The sequence below is a fragment of the Lonchura striata genome, unplaced genomic scaffold, assembly GCF_046129695.1.
Source record: "Lonchura striata isolate bLonStr1 unplaced genomic scaffold, bLonStr1.mat Scaffold_92, whole genome shotgun sequence".
NCBI lineage: Eukaryota > Metazoa > Chordata > Aves > Passeriformes > Estrildidae > Lonchura > Lonchura striata.
In genome coordinates, this window is record NW_027461191.1 from 825,986 (window position 1) to 841,986 (window position 16,001).

Here is a 16,001-nt window from a genome sequence, read left to right on the forward strand (position 1 = left end):
CCCGTGCCGGCCCCGGGCTGAGGGCGCTGCGGGAGCGGCTGCCCGCGGTCTCCTTCCCGCCGGGGCCGGGCAGGAGCCGCTGCCGGAGCAGCGCTGGCTCGGCCCGGCTGCTGTGGGTAGGACAGAGGGGCTGCCCCGCGGCCGGGAGCGGGCGGGGAAATTCCCGTCGCCGGAGGTTCGTGTGCCCGGGGGAGAGCGAGGAGTCCTGTCAAAGTGACTTTATTGCCGAGCAGGGGCAGAGGCCGTGGGGCATTTGCCGTGCGCTCTCTGCCGTGGCTGTAGTCCGCAGCCTCCTTTTTATCCTCATTTTCCCGGCCGCATCTCCCTCTGCCTTTGCCCACTGGCTGAGTTCCTTGGAAGGTTCCGACTTCCCGATGCGCCTGCTGCCTGTCCTCGTTAATGTGCATCCTCCTTTTGTAGAACAGCCGATATTCATGGCTCTGTTAAGTCTTTGTTCTTCTCCTCGAAGTTCGGGAATGTAGCGGGACTTTGAGCATCTGTCTGGGTCTATTTGAAACATTTATTGGAACTGATGGTTTCTTTCGTTACTTCCTTATCTACAAGTGCCCGGCCCTATCTCCAGGCAGATTCACTCCTTGACTCTGTTTTGTTCTTCCCGGGTCCTCTTTGGTTTTGGGATTATTCTCGGTGCCCTCATTCCCTGTCCTTTTGTAGCCGTTTGTGGATCAGGAGGCCTGGCTGCCACCTGCATGCCCTGGCTCAGCTGCTGGATGAGCTGCACTGCCAAGGTGTGGAGCATGGTAAAAAGATGAGAGTTGCTGCAGCACAGAAGAGGAGAAGCAGCATTCCTTTAACCCCTGGTGTGCCAGGGAGCCACGAAACTTTGTCCTATATCCATCCTTTCCATGTTTGGACCAATACATAAACTGCTCTCCTATTTCCTTTCTTATCTTTTTCAGCACTTTTCCCTTGTCATCTCTTTGCCAACAGCAGTTTGAGCCATTTAGTTTTCCACAAACTCCTCCTTTTTCTGTTCACAGATAATCTGATCCCATCTCCTGCTGAAATGTTGTGTTCCTCATTTCAGTGGCTTGGTCGGCAGGAAGGTCAGGAGCTGGAGCTGTCTGGTTGGTTCTTATTCTGAGGACAGCTTGTAATCAAATTATGCCATTCAAATGAAAAATGGGTTCTCTGTCTCCTGATATGAATTTGTGAGAAACGCCAATCACTTGGCTTTTAAAATGTTAGAAGTTTAATACTAGTAAAATGGTTATAGAAGTAGAAATACAATTAGGCTAATAAAAATTTAGGATTAGGACAATTGCAAGACATTAAAAAGCAAAGACTTACAGATGTCTAGGTGCTCTCTTGGGCGCTTAAGCCACAACAAGAATACCTTGTGAATAAAGGAATCACCCCTAAAAAAATACACTGTTGCATATTCTTATATCCTTCATGGTTATGCATACATTTTATTTAAAACAAGAAACTCTGTCTGTTGTATGTCAGCTATTTTTTTTAATCCCCACGGCATCCTCCAGTCTGAGCATGGCCTGAAGAAATTAACTTCTTCTAGTAAGAAAACCATAAATTCCTCTTGTCTGGAGAATTTAGGTGTTCCTAGAGGGAATTTAGGTGTTCTCATTCCTTAAACCTCCCCCCCCCCCCCCACACACACACACATGCATGTTTTCTCTTTTAACTACTAAAGCTTAATTTTATCTACAAAGCTACGTTTACCATACTATTAAGATGTTCATACAGCACAAGTTATCATTATAACATAATACATGTAGTAACTATCTGCACAGAGCCATATAACATGCATTTTTCACAAAATCATTTTGGTTCCCAGGGGCTGGTCCATGGTGTTGTAGGATTTGTTCTGGTGGCCGTTCATCTTTTCCCCATGTTTGGGCGCTCCCTCAAGCTGGGGCTGCATCAATTGACCATTTTTTTTTCTTACTCCTTCATCATATACTTGAATTCCAACTGATTTCCCTGAACTTGTTCTAGCAAAACCCCCAGTGCTCTGATACACCCTGTACAGAACAGACAGGGACAGGAGATGTTGGAGTGTGCAGAGGGATGATCCCCCCCTTATTTTAGTGAAGTTTTCCCAACATTCTCCATTTGCTGTTTCCCTTTGCAGCTTCAGCCATTTCTGTTGCAGAGTCAGAGATCCTCAGCATGGGCTCTGCCTTCAGCTGTGCAGATTCCATCTGTGCAAGCAGGCAGAGCTTGGGGTGAGGGGCAGAGGGAATCAGCCAATTCCTGCCCCAGGCAAGAAGAGCCAGGTACATTGTCCCCAGTTTGCCCCAGCAGTGTTAATTTGCATTTCTGAAGCTCCTCCTGGGTGCCTGGAATGCAGCTTCTCTTCCACAGCAGCCTTCAGCAGCCTCAGTTGTGCCCCCCCTCCACACCTGCTGCTTTTTTTTTTCCTTCAAATCATCTATTTATTGTTTATGAGTTAAAGGGTCACCTTTAAATCTCATCTAGTTTTGAAAATTTTGAAAAACTCTAATCACTTGGTTTTTAAAATTTTAAAAGTTTAATAGTAATAAAATGGTTTTAAAAATAATAATACAATTAGAGTTAGGACAATTACAAGACAAAAAGAGCAAAGAATTACGGATGTCCAGATGCTCTCCGACCCTAAGTCAAGAAAAGCTTGACTTGTGAACAAAGGAATCACACTTAAACCAAGACACTTGTTGCATATTCATACATCCTTCATGGTTATGCATACATTCTTTTCTAAACAAGAAACTCTGTTGTATGTCAACTGTTCGCTTTAATCCCCTGGCGTCTTCAAGTCTGAGCAAGGCCTGAAGAAATTAGCTTCTCCTGATAAGAAGCCATAAATTCCTCTCCTTTGGAAGATTTAGGTGTTCTTCGAAGGGAGCATCTCATTCCTAAAAAGAAAACTCCCCCCACATACATAATCTCTATTTTAACATAATGTTGTAACCTAAAACTACACTTAACACAATATGTAAGGGAATAAATACAGTATAACTTTCTAACATGACACATATAATATTCATTGTAACATTTGCGAAAAGCCAATCATAAATATGCATTTTTCACAATCCCACCTCTTACTGCTCAAGCCAAATGATTTAAAAAGAATATTTCCTGTCCTCTTGCATTCTTTGGACTCTGTTGGTAATCAAATAAAACATGGGATTAAACAAAGAAGAAATATCAAAACACTTGTAACACATAAAAGGAAGAATCCTAATTTCTTCCACCATCCCATTCTCAATACATTACCCCACTTGCTAGTTTTTAACGTTATTTTCCCATTTTTGGACTGATACCTGGGTCATAATTTTTTTCTGATATCCTTTGTTTTTTCCAGGATGACATCCTCATTGCCATCTATTTTCAACAATCTGTACACCCCATTCTTTAGCCAATAACTAGTGTAAAGCCAACCTATTTTAATGCACTGCAGGTGATGTTTGGCTTTGCAGACTCCATATTAATTCCAATGCCTCAGCAGCTTTGTTTATTATCTTCTCTATAACTGCTTGGAGTCATTTAATATGACTGAGGATATAATTTGGGGTTAACAGAGCTAGACTGCTGTGCTTGTTTTACCTTTTTTTTTACTAACTGTCTCTTTACCGAATCTTGGACTATATTTCTAAGATCAAATGTAAAACAAATCCATCTCTCTCCTTTTGGACATTCCATGCCCCAAGTATTACTACTTTTTCCTACGTTCTTTGTAACGTGATAATTTTCCCCCTTTTTCCTGCAGGTACTTAATTTGGATGGGTTATAACAGTGGCTGTTGACATGGGTGTGTGTACCAAAAAGGAACTTTGGTTTCTTTCCATGTGATACTTTCTGTAGCATTTGTGACACGATCTTGCTGCTATCTCAGAAGGGAAAAGACAACAAATGAGAGACAGAAACAGGAATGACAGAGGTCTGGCGTGGCTTATACCCCCACCTCCCCTGCCTGTGGGGCTGCTGCCCACAGCAGGTACGTGTGATCTTCTCGCTGGTGAGTACAGTGCTCAATCCAGGCTTGCCCTCTGTTTCCCTTGTCACTCCTTTTTTACTCATTTCCAGGCAAATTGTTTTTGACACCTTTTAACTGTGGTTTTCCACCATTCCTCAGGTATCTCTCAGTCCACAGGCATTGATAATCCCCATCTACAAAAGCAATTTATTACTTCAGTTTTTGAGGTCTTTCTGTATAGGGGATTGATTCAGTACTCAATACTTCTTGCCACGAGAACATAGATTTTGTGAGCTACAATGCCAATTATTCTCATAATTTAAACATTCACTTATAACCCAGCTGCCATGTCCAATATGGGGATGAATCAAATAAAGTATACAGCATAGTATTAATGGCAATTTCCCTTTTTGCCTGTACAAGCCACAGGCTAAGGCCAGACTATAAGAACTCTTTGACTCAAACACTCCCGATCCTCCTGTTTGAAGTGGCAGTGTTCCTCTGCCAAGGAGGTGTCGGAGGCGTCTCAGGGCTTATTCAGGCAGGGCTTAGAACCAGTGATGCAAGCTTTGCCTTATTTCTCAGTTAGGTGTTATTCTTTGTACCTGCCTTGGATCATTTGGCTCTTCCCAAACCATTACCACCCAGTCCTGGTTGAAAGTCAGTTTGGTATCACCTGGTTTTGATGTGATAGTCCATTCCTCACGTTTCTTCACCAATTCTTTTATTTTGCTGGCATGAATTCACCCTCTTTTCCATGGTTGGGATTGCTGCTTTAGTAGTACCTGGAAAGGACTTCTTAATAACACAGTGTTAAAAGAAAAACAATACTGCATTAACTTTCACCATTAGTTTTCTTCAAAACTTTCTGGGTTTAACTAAAAACTTTTTCTATAGCTGCTTCTTCTTCTTGTATCCAGCTGTGCTAATTGCTGCAGAGGCCAATTCTTCTTCTTGTGAGCTATAATTAGTTAAATAAAAAAAGACTAGCCCAAATTTAACACAAGATGTATCACATCTCTTGGTTTTTTGCTTTTTAGGCAACATCCAACTGTTTTAGTCTTACAGCCCCATTCTTCAAAACAAAAGCCTCCTTTCCTTAACAACAAAAATCAGAAGGAAAAAAAAGAAGTCTTGTTTAAAAAAATAAAGCACATTGTGAGAGTCAGCTATCTCTGCTTTGATCTTATCTCTATTGGTGGTCCAGCTCTCCCTCTTTTTCACAGCTTTGCCTTTGACTGTACTTCCTCACTCCCCTCCCCTTGTTGTCACTCTGTCTAGCAGGAATGGGGGAGAACTTACAAATAGCTGCGGTATGGGGACTTTGGGGCATATTTCGCTCTCCCTCTTTCTCTTTCTCTCTCTTTCCCTTTCTCTCTCTTTCTCTTTTTCTCTCTTCTTCTCTCTTCTCCCTTTCTCTCTCTTTCGCCCTCTTTTTCTCTCTTCACATTTCAACATCCACATTCCAATATCAGTCCACTTTCTAACATTAGTCCTACATCCTGGAGAGGTGAGTCTGCCAATCACCTCTCCCTCCTTTTCCAACTTCCTTACAAATTTAATTACTTTTGTTATGTGTGTTCTGCAGGCTTGTAATTCACGGCACCCTCCACCAAGGCTACCAGCTACCCACAGCTGACAGTGCTAAAACTAAAGACTTATTTTGCTGTCACAATTTTCCATTCACAAGCTTGAAAGCGTTGTAGGAACAAGGTAAACAAAAACTTACTTCTGAAGTGATCTTGCCTGCAGTAAAAAATTTAAGGCAATGCTTGTTAGTGCAATATAATTTGCAAAGAAGCCAAGGTTTGATTTGGGAAGGGCATCTGAGGACACAGAGCATGAGTTTTACCAATCTATAATTTGAAGAGGGAATAGACAAAATGTGGATACAGTGGGGGAGACAGCAAGTAAGGAATTTATCTCTGCAATACTCTCTTTTTGACTGCCAGGAGACACTCTCTGAAGAGGTTCTTACAGTACAAACAATAACTGGATGGGAAGAGGCACTCTTGAATTTAAGCTTTGATGTCAAAGTAGGAAACTGCCCCTGAGCACTGCAGTGCTGGAGCACCCTGCCTGCAAACTCACCAGAGGCAAGCCACTGCTGCCACGCTGCAGGGCTGCCTGCAGCACAGAGGGAACCATGGCCAAGCCCTCCCTGCAGGCCTGGGCAATCCACACAAGGAATCACAATTGCTTCATAGCTCTCTAACTCATTCAAGAAATAGGAAACTGTAGTAAACAGAGATCTCCCTCACCATCTTTTTCATATGTGTGTGTCACACACCCACTGTGACGCTGGAAGTAACAAACTGTTTACATTAGAAGATACTGAAACTTTTTCTTCATCTAGCTTTGTAGGTTCCCTTTTCTATATGTAGCCACCTCCCATTGTGGGGAAAAATGAGCCCTATGTTTTTTACAAGTGTTTTGTATGCACAATTTTAATTTCTGTTCTAGATACACTGCAAGTAGTTAGCACTTCCAGAAAAAACAGCAAACAAACAAAACAAAAAAACTAAGAAAGCAAAACACATTTGGGTACATGAAAAAGGACTGGTTGGAAGGAAAAATGTTTCTCATTGACCTACCAAGCAGCTGGTGTTACCTTTAGTTTAACTTTACACACTGAGAACACTTGATTGAACAGCCTGCATTGACTCAAATTAATAGCAGGTTTTGCTATGTCACAGCTGTAAACTAGTTTTTCAAAGTTAGTACAGTAAGATATGTATTTCAAGATAAAAATCACAATGCAAATTGGAAGAAATTTAGTACTGCATGAGGTGTGCACACAATTAATTTACCTCCAAAAGTCAGTTTATGACTTTCCTCTACCAGGATTGCAGTAGCTGCTATAGCTTGAATACACACTGGCCAGCCTTGATTTACTGGATCCCACATCTTTGATAAATAAGCCATGGGTCTCTTTACTCCTCCCCACTCTTGAAACAAAACCCTATTTTGAGCTACCCCCTTTTCTTCATTTACATACAGATAAAAGGGTTTTGCTAGTGAAGGTAAGCTTAAAGTTGATATTGGGGCTAGTTTTAACTTCAGTTTTCTTAGTTTTTCATTATCCTTTTTGGTCCATTTTATATCATCTCCCTCTGTCAATTTTTTTTTTATTCAAAAATTTTACTGCCTGTGTATATCCTTCAATCCACAATCTATAATATCCCAATAATCTGAGTATCTTTCTGATTTCCCCCTTTGAAGAGGGAGGGGGAAGAGATAGAATCCCTGTGTTTCAGTCTGGGTTGAGCTTCCAACTACCCTTACTAAGCAAGTGTCCAAGATATTTTACCTCTGATTCTACAAATTGCAGCTTCCCTTTTGATACCCTTAATCTTTTTTCCCCAAGAAAATTCAAAAGCTTTATAGTAGCCTCTCTAACTTCAGCTTCAGCTTCCCCAGAAAGTAAAAGATTATCCACATATTGGATAATTTGTATTTCAGGGGGAGTGGGGAAAGTTTGTAGTATTGTTTCTAAAGCTTGTCCAAATAAGTCTGGGGATTCTGTAAGCCCCTGTGGTAGTTTTGTCCATCTTAATTGCTGTTTTCTCCCAGTTAGTGGGTCCTTCCATTCAAAAGCAAAGATAACTTGCTCTCCTGGGCTAATGGGCAAGCCCAAAAGGCATCTTTAAGGTCCACTACACTAAACCACTGATGCTGGGGAGGAACTTTACTGAAAAGAGTATAAGGATTTGGTACCACTGGATAGCGGGTCTGAGTTCCTTTGTTAACCTCCCTTAAGGCTTGTACCAGTCTATGGCTCCCATCAGGCTTCTTTACTGGGAGTATTGGGGTATTATGGGGAGACATACAAGGTTCTAATGTCCAATCCTTTATTAGTCCTTCTATTACTGGCTTTAAACATTCCCGTCCTTCTAAAGATACAGGATACTGCCGTACATGTATGGGACAATTTTTTTCTCCTCAGTTGTAATCTTTATGGGGTCAATGTTTAATGTTCCCCTATTTCCCTCCCCAGCCCAAACTTCCTTGTTAATTCTTCTTCCATCCTCCTGGCCTAGTTTTAAAAGTCTAGCTGTCATCTTCCCATCTTCTGGAACAACCCCTATTCCTAATTTCACCTGTAAATCTTGTCCCAATAAATTGCTACCTGCCCCTGGGACCAAGAAAACATCCCTCATCCAAAATCTAGTTCCTCCCTCTATTACCACATTTTTAATAATGGGTACTGTGAAACTCTCTCCTTTTGCTCCTGTTACTATTACGGTATCTTTGCTTACACTATAACCTTTTGGAATATTTAACAGAAAGGTTAATTCTGCCCCTGTGTCTACCACAAATTCCAATTCTTCTTCTTGGGGACCCACTCTTAAAATTATCTCAGCATTCCCCACCTGGACCCTACCTGCGCCCCCCCTCGGCCCCATGGCCCCGCGAGGGGAATTTGGGGAGGTGGGAGTGGGGCAGCGCCAAGGCCGGGCCCCCCCGCGCTGTCCTGGCGGGAGCGGCTGCAGTGGGGACCGAGTGCGGGCGGGAGCGGCCGAGAGCCCAGCGCTGCCCCAGCCCGACCTGCCCCAGCTCCATCCCTGCCCCTGCGCTGGGATGCGGTGGGGCTGGGGGGAAGAGGGAGCCGGCAGTGGGTGCTGGGCCTGGGGGCAGGAGGAGAAGGGAAGGAGAAGCAGGCTTGAGGAACAGAATGGTCAAACGATGCAGGTGGCAGGAGAGGGTGGGATTGTGCAGGAGAAGGAAAAATAGCAGGAGGAAGAGGAGTGTGAAGAAGAGTAGAGACACAGGAGGAGGAGGAGAAGGAGCAGAAAGAGGAAGCAGCAGAAGGTTCCACCCCTCCCTGTGTCTGCAGCCTCCCCCCAGCCCAGGAGTGCTGCTCCCCCCACATGTAGCAGGTTACTGTGGAGGGGGATCCACGACTTTAACGGGGTGAATCTTGGTGTTTCTGATCTTTCTTGGGCTAAATGTTGGTGCTTTGGTTTTATGTGGCAGCTGAATCTTTATCTTTTGGAGGAGGTTTTTGCTGACTTGTGATGTTTGGGGAGTTTTTGATTTGTGTCTTGAAGTTTGTGGGATTTTTGGGCTGAATCTTGGTGTTTTGGAGGTTCTTGCAGACACAAGATTCCCAATGACTTCCTGAGATGAACTTGGGCAAGGCGGAACCTCCAGTCCAAGGAGCTCTTCTCTTGTTTTTCCCTCAAACCAGGATTTGTCATTGCCAGGGTGCGGCTGGATGGAGGAGGAGGGAAAGCCCCGGAGATGCTGCAGGAGGAGGAGCTGCAAACCCAGCCCAGGGAGCTGCAGGGAGGAAAGAGCCCCCCTGAGCCAGGAAGGCGGGCGGAGATCCAGGCGGAGCTCGGAGCTGGTGGAGAAGCCTCATGGCAGGGAGAAGCCCCACAAGTGCTTGGAATGTGGGAAGTGTTTCAATCGGAGCTACCACCTGATCGAGCACCAGAGGATCCACACTGGGGAGCAGCCGTACGAGTGTGGGGAGTGTGGGAAGAGGTTTCGGACCAGCTCCCATCTCCTCAGACACGAGCGGAGTCACACAGAGGAGAGGCCCTTCCTCTGCCCCGACTGCGGGAAGGGCTTCAAGCACAGCTCCCACCTCATCAGGCACCGGCACATCCACACTGGAGAGAGGCCCTACGAGTGTGGGAAGTGTGGGAAGAGCTTCAAAGACAGGTCTAGCCTGATTGAGCACCAGGTGATCCACAGTAGGGAACGGCCCTATGAGTGCTTGGAATGTGGGAAGAGCTTTGGGTGGATCACTGCCCTGAGAACACACCAGCGCATCCACACTGGGGAGAGGCCCTACGAGTGTCCCCAGTGTGGGAAGAGGTTTCGGACCAGCTCCAGTGTCCTCAAACATGAGCGGATTCACACAGAGGAGAGGCCCTACCACTGCCCTGACTGCGGGATGGGCTTCAAGCAAAACTCCAGCCTCACCGTGCACCGGCACATCCACACTGGGGAGAGGCCCTACGAGTGTGGGAAGTGTGGGAAGAGCTTCTCCATGAGCTCAACCTTGACCAAACACCAACGGAGGCACCAGTAAGGGAAGCCCTGTGTGTGCCCCGAGTGAGGGAAGAGCTTGGAGTGAGGGAAGAGAGTGAGGGGAGAGCTTGGTGCGCTGCTGCAGCTCCATCCCCCATGGCAGGATCAGGGCTGGATGATCCCCAGTGACCCCCGTTGGGCAGAGCCCTGCTGATCCATGGTCCTGGTGATCCCTGTTGGGTGTGGGGAAGGTTTTGGCTTCTTCTCCTTGTGCTGCTGTGATTTGGGTGAGTTCCCATGGATGGGGGATGGGAGGTGAGTGGGGGGGTCCTGGCACACTGCGGGGGGCTCATGGCTTGGGGGGTCCCAGCACTTTGGGGGGGTCGGTGAAGGGGGGAAACAGTGAATGGAGGGGGTCCCAGTAAATTGGGGGGGCCCTGATGATAACAGGGGCTCCTGGGAGATAACGGCGAGGGGGGGGGGAAGGACCAAACCCTAAGGGACTCCCCTGGTGCTGCTGAACCCCCCCATGCCTCCCCAGCGCTTGGGGTCCGCCCCAGTTGCAGCACTGTTCCTGGGGGTCCTGCAGCTCTGGGGGGTCAAAGGGGAGGGAATGGAACCTCCGTCATGGGTGGGGGACAAAAAGGGGAATCCAGGCCCAGTGCTTGGGGGGGTCGGTGCACGAGGGGGGCCCGGTCCCTGTCCCAGTGCACGGGGGTGGTGCTGCCCAGGGGGTCCCGGTGCCCGGGGGGTTCCCAGGGTTCGAGGGGGGTCCGGTCCTTATTCCGGTGCTTGGTGAGGGGGGTGCTGTGCCCGGGGGGCTCCCACTGCTCAGTAATTGGGTGTGTCAGAATCCAGGACATCCCTCTGGCTGCCTGGATGGCTCAAGACGCTGGCAGGGGGCTTGGAAACCTTGGCATGTTGTCAAGAACACCGGTGGCTTTGGTTTTAGCCCCTGGAGAAAATTGCCAACTTTGTAGGAGGAATTACAAGGCACAAGGGTTTGAGTAGCGTGGTAGGTGAATTAACACAGGGTGGAAAAGTAGAATTGCAACATTTTAAAATATGGGGTTCAAGGGGACAAGGTGGAGGGATTTGGGTGTGTCCTGACCTTCTTCTTCTTGCCCTCCATGTCTTGCTGTGATGGTGACACTTTTCTATTGGTTGAAGGTAGAGACACACTGTCCAACGTAAATGATAGATGTTGGCACGTTATTGTAAACACAGTAGAGGTAGTTTTTAGTGTAAAAGGCACATAGCGCCCTGAGGGCAGGGAGACTGCCACAGACCGAGCTGCCAGACAGAGCTCAGCAGAGGGGACAAAGCGTGTTAGAGACAAGGGAAAATAAACGGCCCTGAGAAGCAAAGCTCCACATCTCGACTCCTTCTCTGCCCACGCGGGCTGGGAGAAAAGGACTTTTCACAATCTCGGGGTCATCTCGACCACCAGAAAACCAAAGGGGGGTCTCCACTTGTCCCAGTGCCCGGTGAGGGGGGGTCAGTGCTAGAGGTGCGTCTGGGGCACTGAAGGGGGTGCGGGTGCAGTTTTTGGGGGGTTCTGGCACCCCCCTGGGCAGGGTCAGTACTCAGCAGCACGGGCTGCCTGGGGACCCCCCCGGCCCCCAAATCGCAGCCAGGTCTCCTGCAAAGCACTGAGGGGAGGCTCGTTCACCCCCCTGCCCCCACCAGCGTCGCCACACGCCTTCCCAAAGTGCTCCCAAAGTGCTCCCAAAGTGCCCTCAGGATGTCCCCGAGTCTCTGCAGAGGTGACACCGGCCTGATGACAGCCCAGTGGTGATGTTGTTCTGTGCACAGCAGCCTCGGGATGTCCTCCATGGCTCTTTGGCCTCGCTCGGCCACCACGCGGCCACCGTGGCCAGGAGAGGGACAGAAGAAGAGGGTGTTGATGTCCCCAAGTGTCCCCAGCAGGTGACGTGTGGCCAGGCGGGCATTGGCCTCCCACAGCTGCTCAGCCTCGGCCACTGTGGCCACCAAGGCCGCACGGAAATCGGGGGACACCTCTGTTGTCCCCTCCAGGGCAGCTTTGATGTCCCCGAGCCGGTGCTGCAGCTCCCGGGGGAACGCGGTGGCTTCGTCACACGCGGCCACCAAGTCCCCCAGCAGCCCCAGTGCAGCTCCAGCTGCTGTCCCCTCCTGGTGGCTGCATCCCTGCAGGCGTCACAGAGCTTGGTGGCCCCCTTGGCCAGCCGGGCCCAGCTGTCCATGAGCCTGTCCAGCACACGCCTGGCACTGGCCAGGGCTCTCACACAGGCCCAGGTGGTCCCTGGGGTGTCCCCGAGGTGGGCCAGGGTCCAGCCCAGGGAGGGGACACGGTAGTGGTGCAGGGCGTCCTGGAGGTGAAAGATCAAGGTCCCCACAGCCACCTTCAGGAACTCTGGGGACACGGCCAGCAGCACGTCCCTGTGCGGCCTGGCCACGGTGGCCGTCAGTTCTCTCAGGGTGGCCACCAGCTCGCCCAGTGTGGCCACCACAGCCACCATCACCTCCAGCAGCTGGTGGGGGGACAGCTGGGGAGGGGACAGGGGAGGTGTCAGGGGCCTGGTAGCACTTGTGGCCTCCTACAGTGCCCCTGTGCCCTCCCAGGGTTCCATTGTCCCCTCCCTGGAGGGCTCTGCTGTCCCCTCTGTCCCTTTGCCACCCCCTCATCCACCACTGTCCCCTCCTGCCACCCTCGGTCCCCTCCACCCCTCTGGCCCTCCTGTGTCCCCCCAGTCCCCTCCCGCCCCCACGCCGGGATTGTCGCACCTCGTGGGGCTCCATGGCCGCTGGGGACACTCCGGGGAGGGGACACGGCCGGGGACAGTTGGGGACACGCGGGAACATGGCCGGGGAGGGGAAACAGGAAAAGGTGACGTCATCGCCCCGGCCCTGCCCCACCTTTGGCCGCTTTTGGGGGGTCCTGAGGAGATTTTGGGGAAGTCCTAGGTGAGCTTTAGGGGGTCCCAGGTGAGGTTTGGGGGGTCCCAGATGAGAATTCCCAATGATTTGTGGTTTCCCAGCTGCCCAGGTGAGGTCTGGGGGTCCCAGGAGAAGTTTGGGGGTCTCAGGTGAGAGTTTGGGGGGTTCCAGGTGAGGTTTGGGGGTCCCAGGTGAGGTTTGCAGGGTCCTGAGGAGATTTTGGAGCGGTGCAGGTGAGCTTTAGGGTGTCCCAGGTGAGAATTCCCAAAGATTTGGGGGTTCCCAGCTGAAAACAGCTCCGGGGGACCGAGGGGGGAGGGGCTGGGGAGGTTTCGGGGTGTGTCCCATGGGTGGGGGAGAGGCAGTGAGGGAAGGTACGGAGGAATTTGGGGGGGTGGGTGGGGGCAGGACGAACCCCCAGACACTGACCCCGCCCCCTTGGGCCCCGCCCCGTGTTTTAGCCCCGCCCCTCGCTGCTGGACACGCCCACCGAGCGCCCCGCCCCCTCAGGCCCCGCCCCTCCCCATTCCCAGCTCCGCGTTCTGGCCCCGCCCCTCCTGAGGCCCCGCCCCGAATCAGCCTTGGCCCCACCCCAGATTGATTTTTTATCAATGGAAACCAAGAATCGCCACGAATCGACCCAAAAATTCAAATGCAGGGCAGTGGGGGAGCAGGACCACACCTGTGATGTCACAGGGGAGGGCCAGGTGGGATTTTGGGGGTTTCCAGGTGGGCTTTGGGGGCGTCCAAATGAGTTTGGGGGGTCCCAGGTGTTCCTGGGTGGGTCCAAGTGGGTTTTCAGGGAGTCCCAGGTGGATTTAGGGGGGATCCAGATGAGTTTTAGCAGGGTCCTAGTGAGTTCCAGGGGTCCCAGTGAGTTTGGGGGGCAGGTCCAGCTGTCCCTGGGTGGGTCCATGTGATCCTGGGTGGGTCCAGATGGCTTTTGGGTGGCTCCTGGTGGGTTTTGGGTATATCCAGGTGGGTTTTGGGTGGGCCCAGGTGGTTTCTGAGGAGATCCAAGTATCGTGAGGGAGGTTCAGATGTCCCAGGGGTGATCCAGGTGTCCCTGAGGCATTTCCAGGTGGTTTGGGGGTGTCCCAGGTGTTATTCAGGGGGATCCAGGTGTGCCTGGGGGTTTCTGCTGTGTTCAGGAGGCATCCAGGTGTTCCTGGGAGGGGTCTCAGGTATCCTGGGGGCAGTTCCAGGTGTTCCTCCATAGCTCCAGGTGTTTTCTGGGGGGGATCCCGGTGTCCTGGGGTGATCCAGGTGTGTCTGGGCGGGGTGCAGATGCCCAGGTGTTCTGGGAACTGGTGATCCAGGTGGGCAGGAACCCAAACATCTGGGTGGGCTGAGACTCAGGTACGAGGGATCCAGGTGAGAGGAAAGCAGGTGTGAGGGTTCCAGGTGCCCAGGTGTGGGTGGGACCTGGTTATCCCGGTGTGATGTCACCTGGTTATGACATCACCCACCTACCCAGGTGTGACATCACCTCTCCACTCAGGTGTGATGTCACCTGGTTATGACCTCATCCCCACCCAGGTGTGACATCACCAGCTCACCCGGCCATGACATCACCTGTCCACACACCCCTCCTGCCCAGCTGTGACATCATCCAGGTGTGTGACCTCCAGGCTCATCTGGGTGTGACATCACTGTCGTGCCCACCTGTCCCCTCCCCTGTCACCTCTCCAGCCCACCAGGTGTGATGTCACCAACTCCACCAGGTGTGATGTCACTGCACCAGGTGTGATGTCACTAAATCCACCAGGTGTGATGTCACCTCACCAGCTGTGATGTTCCCCCCGTCCCCAGGTGTCTCATCCCCCAGATGTGATAATGTCACGCACGTGACATCACCGTGTCCCTGCACAGGTGGCTCTGTGTCCCTGCACCCACCCAGGTGTGACATCACCTGTGCCAAGGTGTGACATCCGTCCCCAGCTGTAACATTACCTGTGCCCAGGTGTCACCCAGGTGTTACTCAGGTGTTACTGAGGTGTGATGTACCTGTGTCCAGGTGTGCCAGGTGTCACTCAAGTGTGCCAGGTGTCACTCAGCTGTCACTCAGATGTGGCTCAGATGTTGCTCAGGGGTCACTCAGGTGTCACTCAGGTGTCACTCAGGTGTTGCTCAGGGGTCACTCAAGTGTCACTCAGGTGTCACTCAGGTGTGCCATGTGTCACCCAGGTGTCACTCAGGTGTGCCAGGTGTCACTCAGGTGTCACTTAGGTGTGCCAGGTGTCACTCAGGTGTGCCAGGTGTTGCTCAGGGGTCACTCAGGTGTCACCCAGGTGTCACTGAGGTGTGTCATGTGTCACCCAGGTGTCACTCAGGTGTCACTCAGGTGTGCCAGGTGTCGCTCAGGTGTCACCCAGGTGTCACTCAGGTATGCCAGCTGTCCCCGCACAGGTGCCCCGGTGCCTGACGAAGCCGTCCCTCCCCACGAAGGTGCGCTCGCAGGTGCTGCGGGTGCAGGGCCGCAGCCCGGGGTGGGTTCCATGTCTCGGCAGCGCTGTTTCATCCCGAAGCGCTCGCGGCGCTGCGCGCAGGTGAAGGCCGCGGGCCCAGGTGCGGGTTCAGGCGCCGCTCGCGCTGCGCTGCGAGAACGCCTTCCCGCAGTGGCACAAAACACCTCGGCCGAGCCGCACCAGCTCACCTGGGCGGCAGGTGAGGGCTGCGAGGGGCGGGACCCGCCCCCGCCGTGCGGGGCGCGCTGCGGGCGGCTCCGGGATTCGCCATCCGGGCGGGTCTGCGCGAAATTCCCGAATTTTTGTGTGCAATTCCGGCGGTTCTGTGCAAAATGCCCAGCTCTTTGGTGAAATTCTTCCAGTTCTGGTGGAAATTTTCATTTGTATATTAGGACTTTCTTTCTGCTGCCATCTGTGGTTTTGCAATCTTTCCCTGGCTGCAGCTTGTGGTCTTTTATAACTTTGAGAATATTTTTATACAAGCACAACTTATTACCTGTACACTTTATGTAAGCACAAATTATTCCATAACATATATTACAGTAGGGCTGCAGAAATCCTCCTGCAGATCCATGGGGATGCAGAGATCCCCTGTTGGAATCTGTGGTATTGATGATTCCGAGATTGTAGAAAGTTTCTGTCAGCCCGGTTGCCAAAGAAGAAGCCATAATTGGTCTGTGCTGGTCTCAAGGTTG

At 50.8% G+C, this 16,001-nt stretch overlaps 1 protein-coding gene across 1 annotated transcript in view; it reads left to right on the forward strand.

The window, feature by feature from the left end:
• Window positions 1-16,001, forward strand: part of LOC144248839 (uncharacterized) — a 167,276-nt gene that overhangs the window by 167 nt on the left and 151,108 nt on the right. The window contains exon 2 of the mRNA XM_077790820.1: window positions 9,129-9,910. Coding sequence (XP_077646946.1) covers window positions 9,156-9,910 — 755 coding nt within the window. The 5' untranslated portion in view covers window positions 9,129-9,155. The remainder of the gene's footprint in view (window positions 1-9,128; window positions 9,911-16,001) is intronic.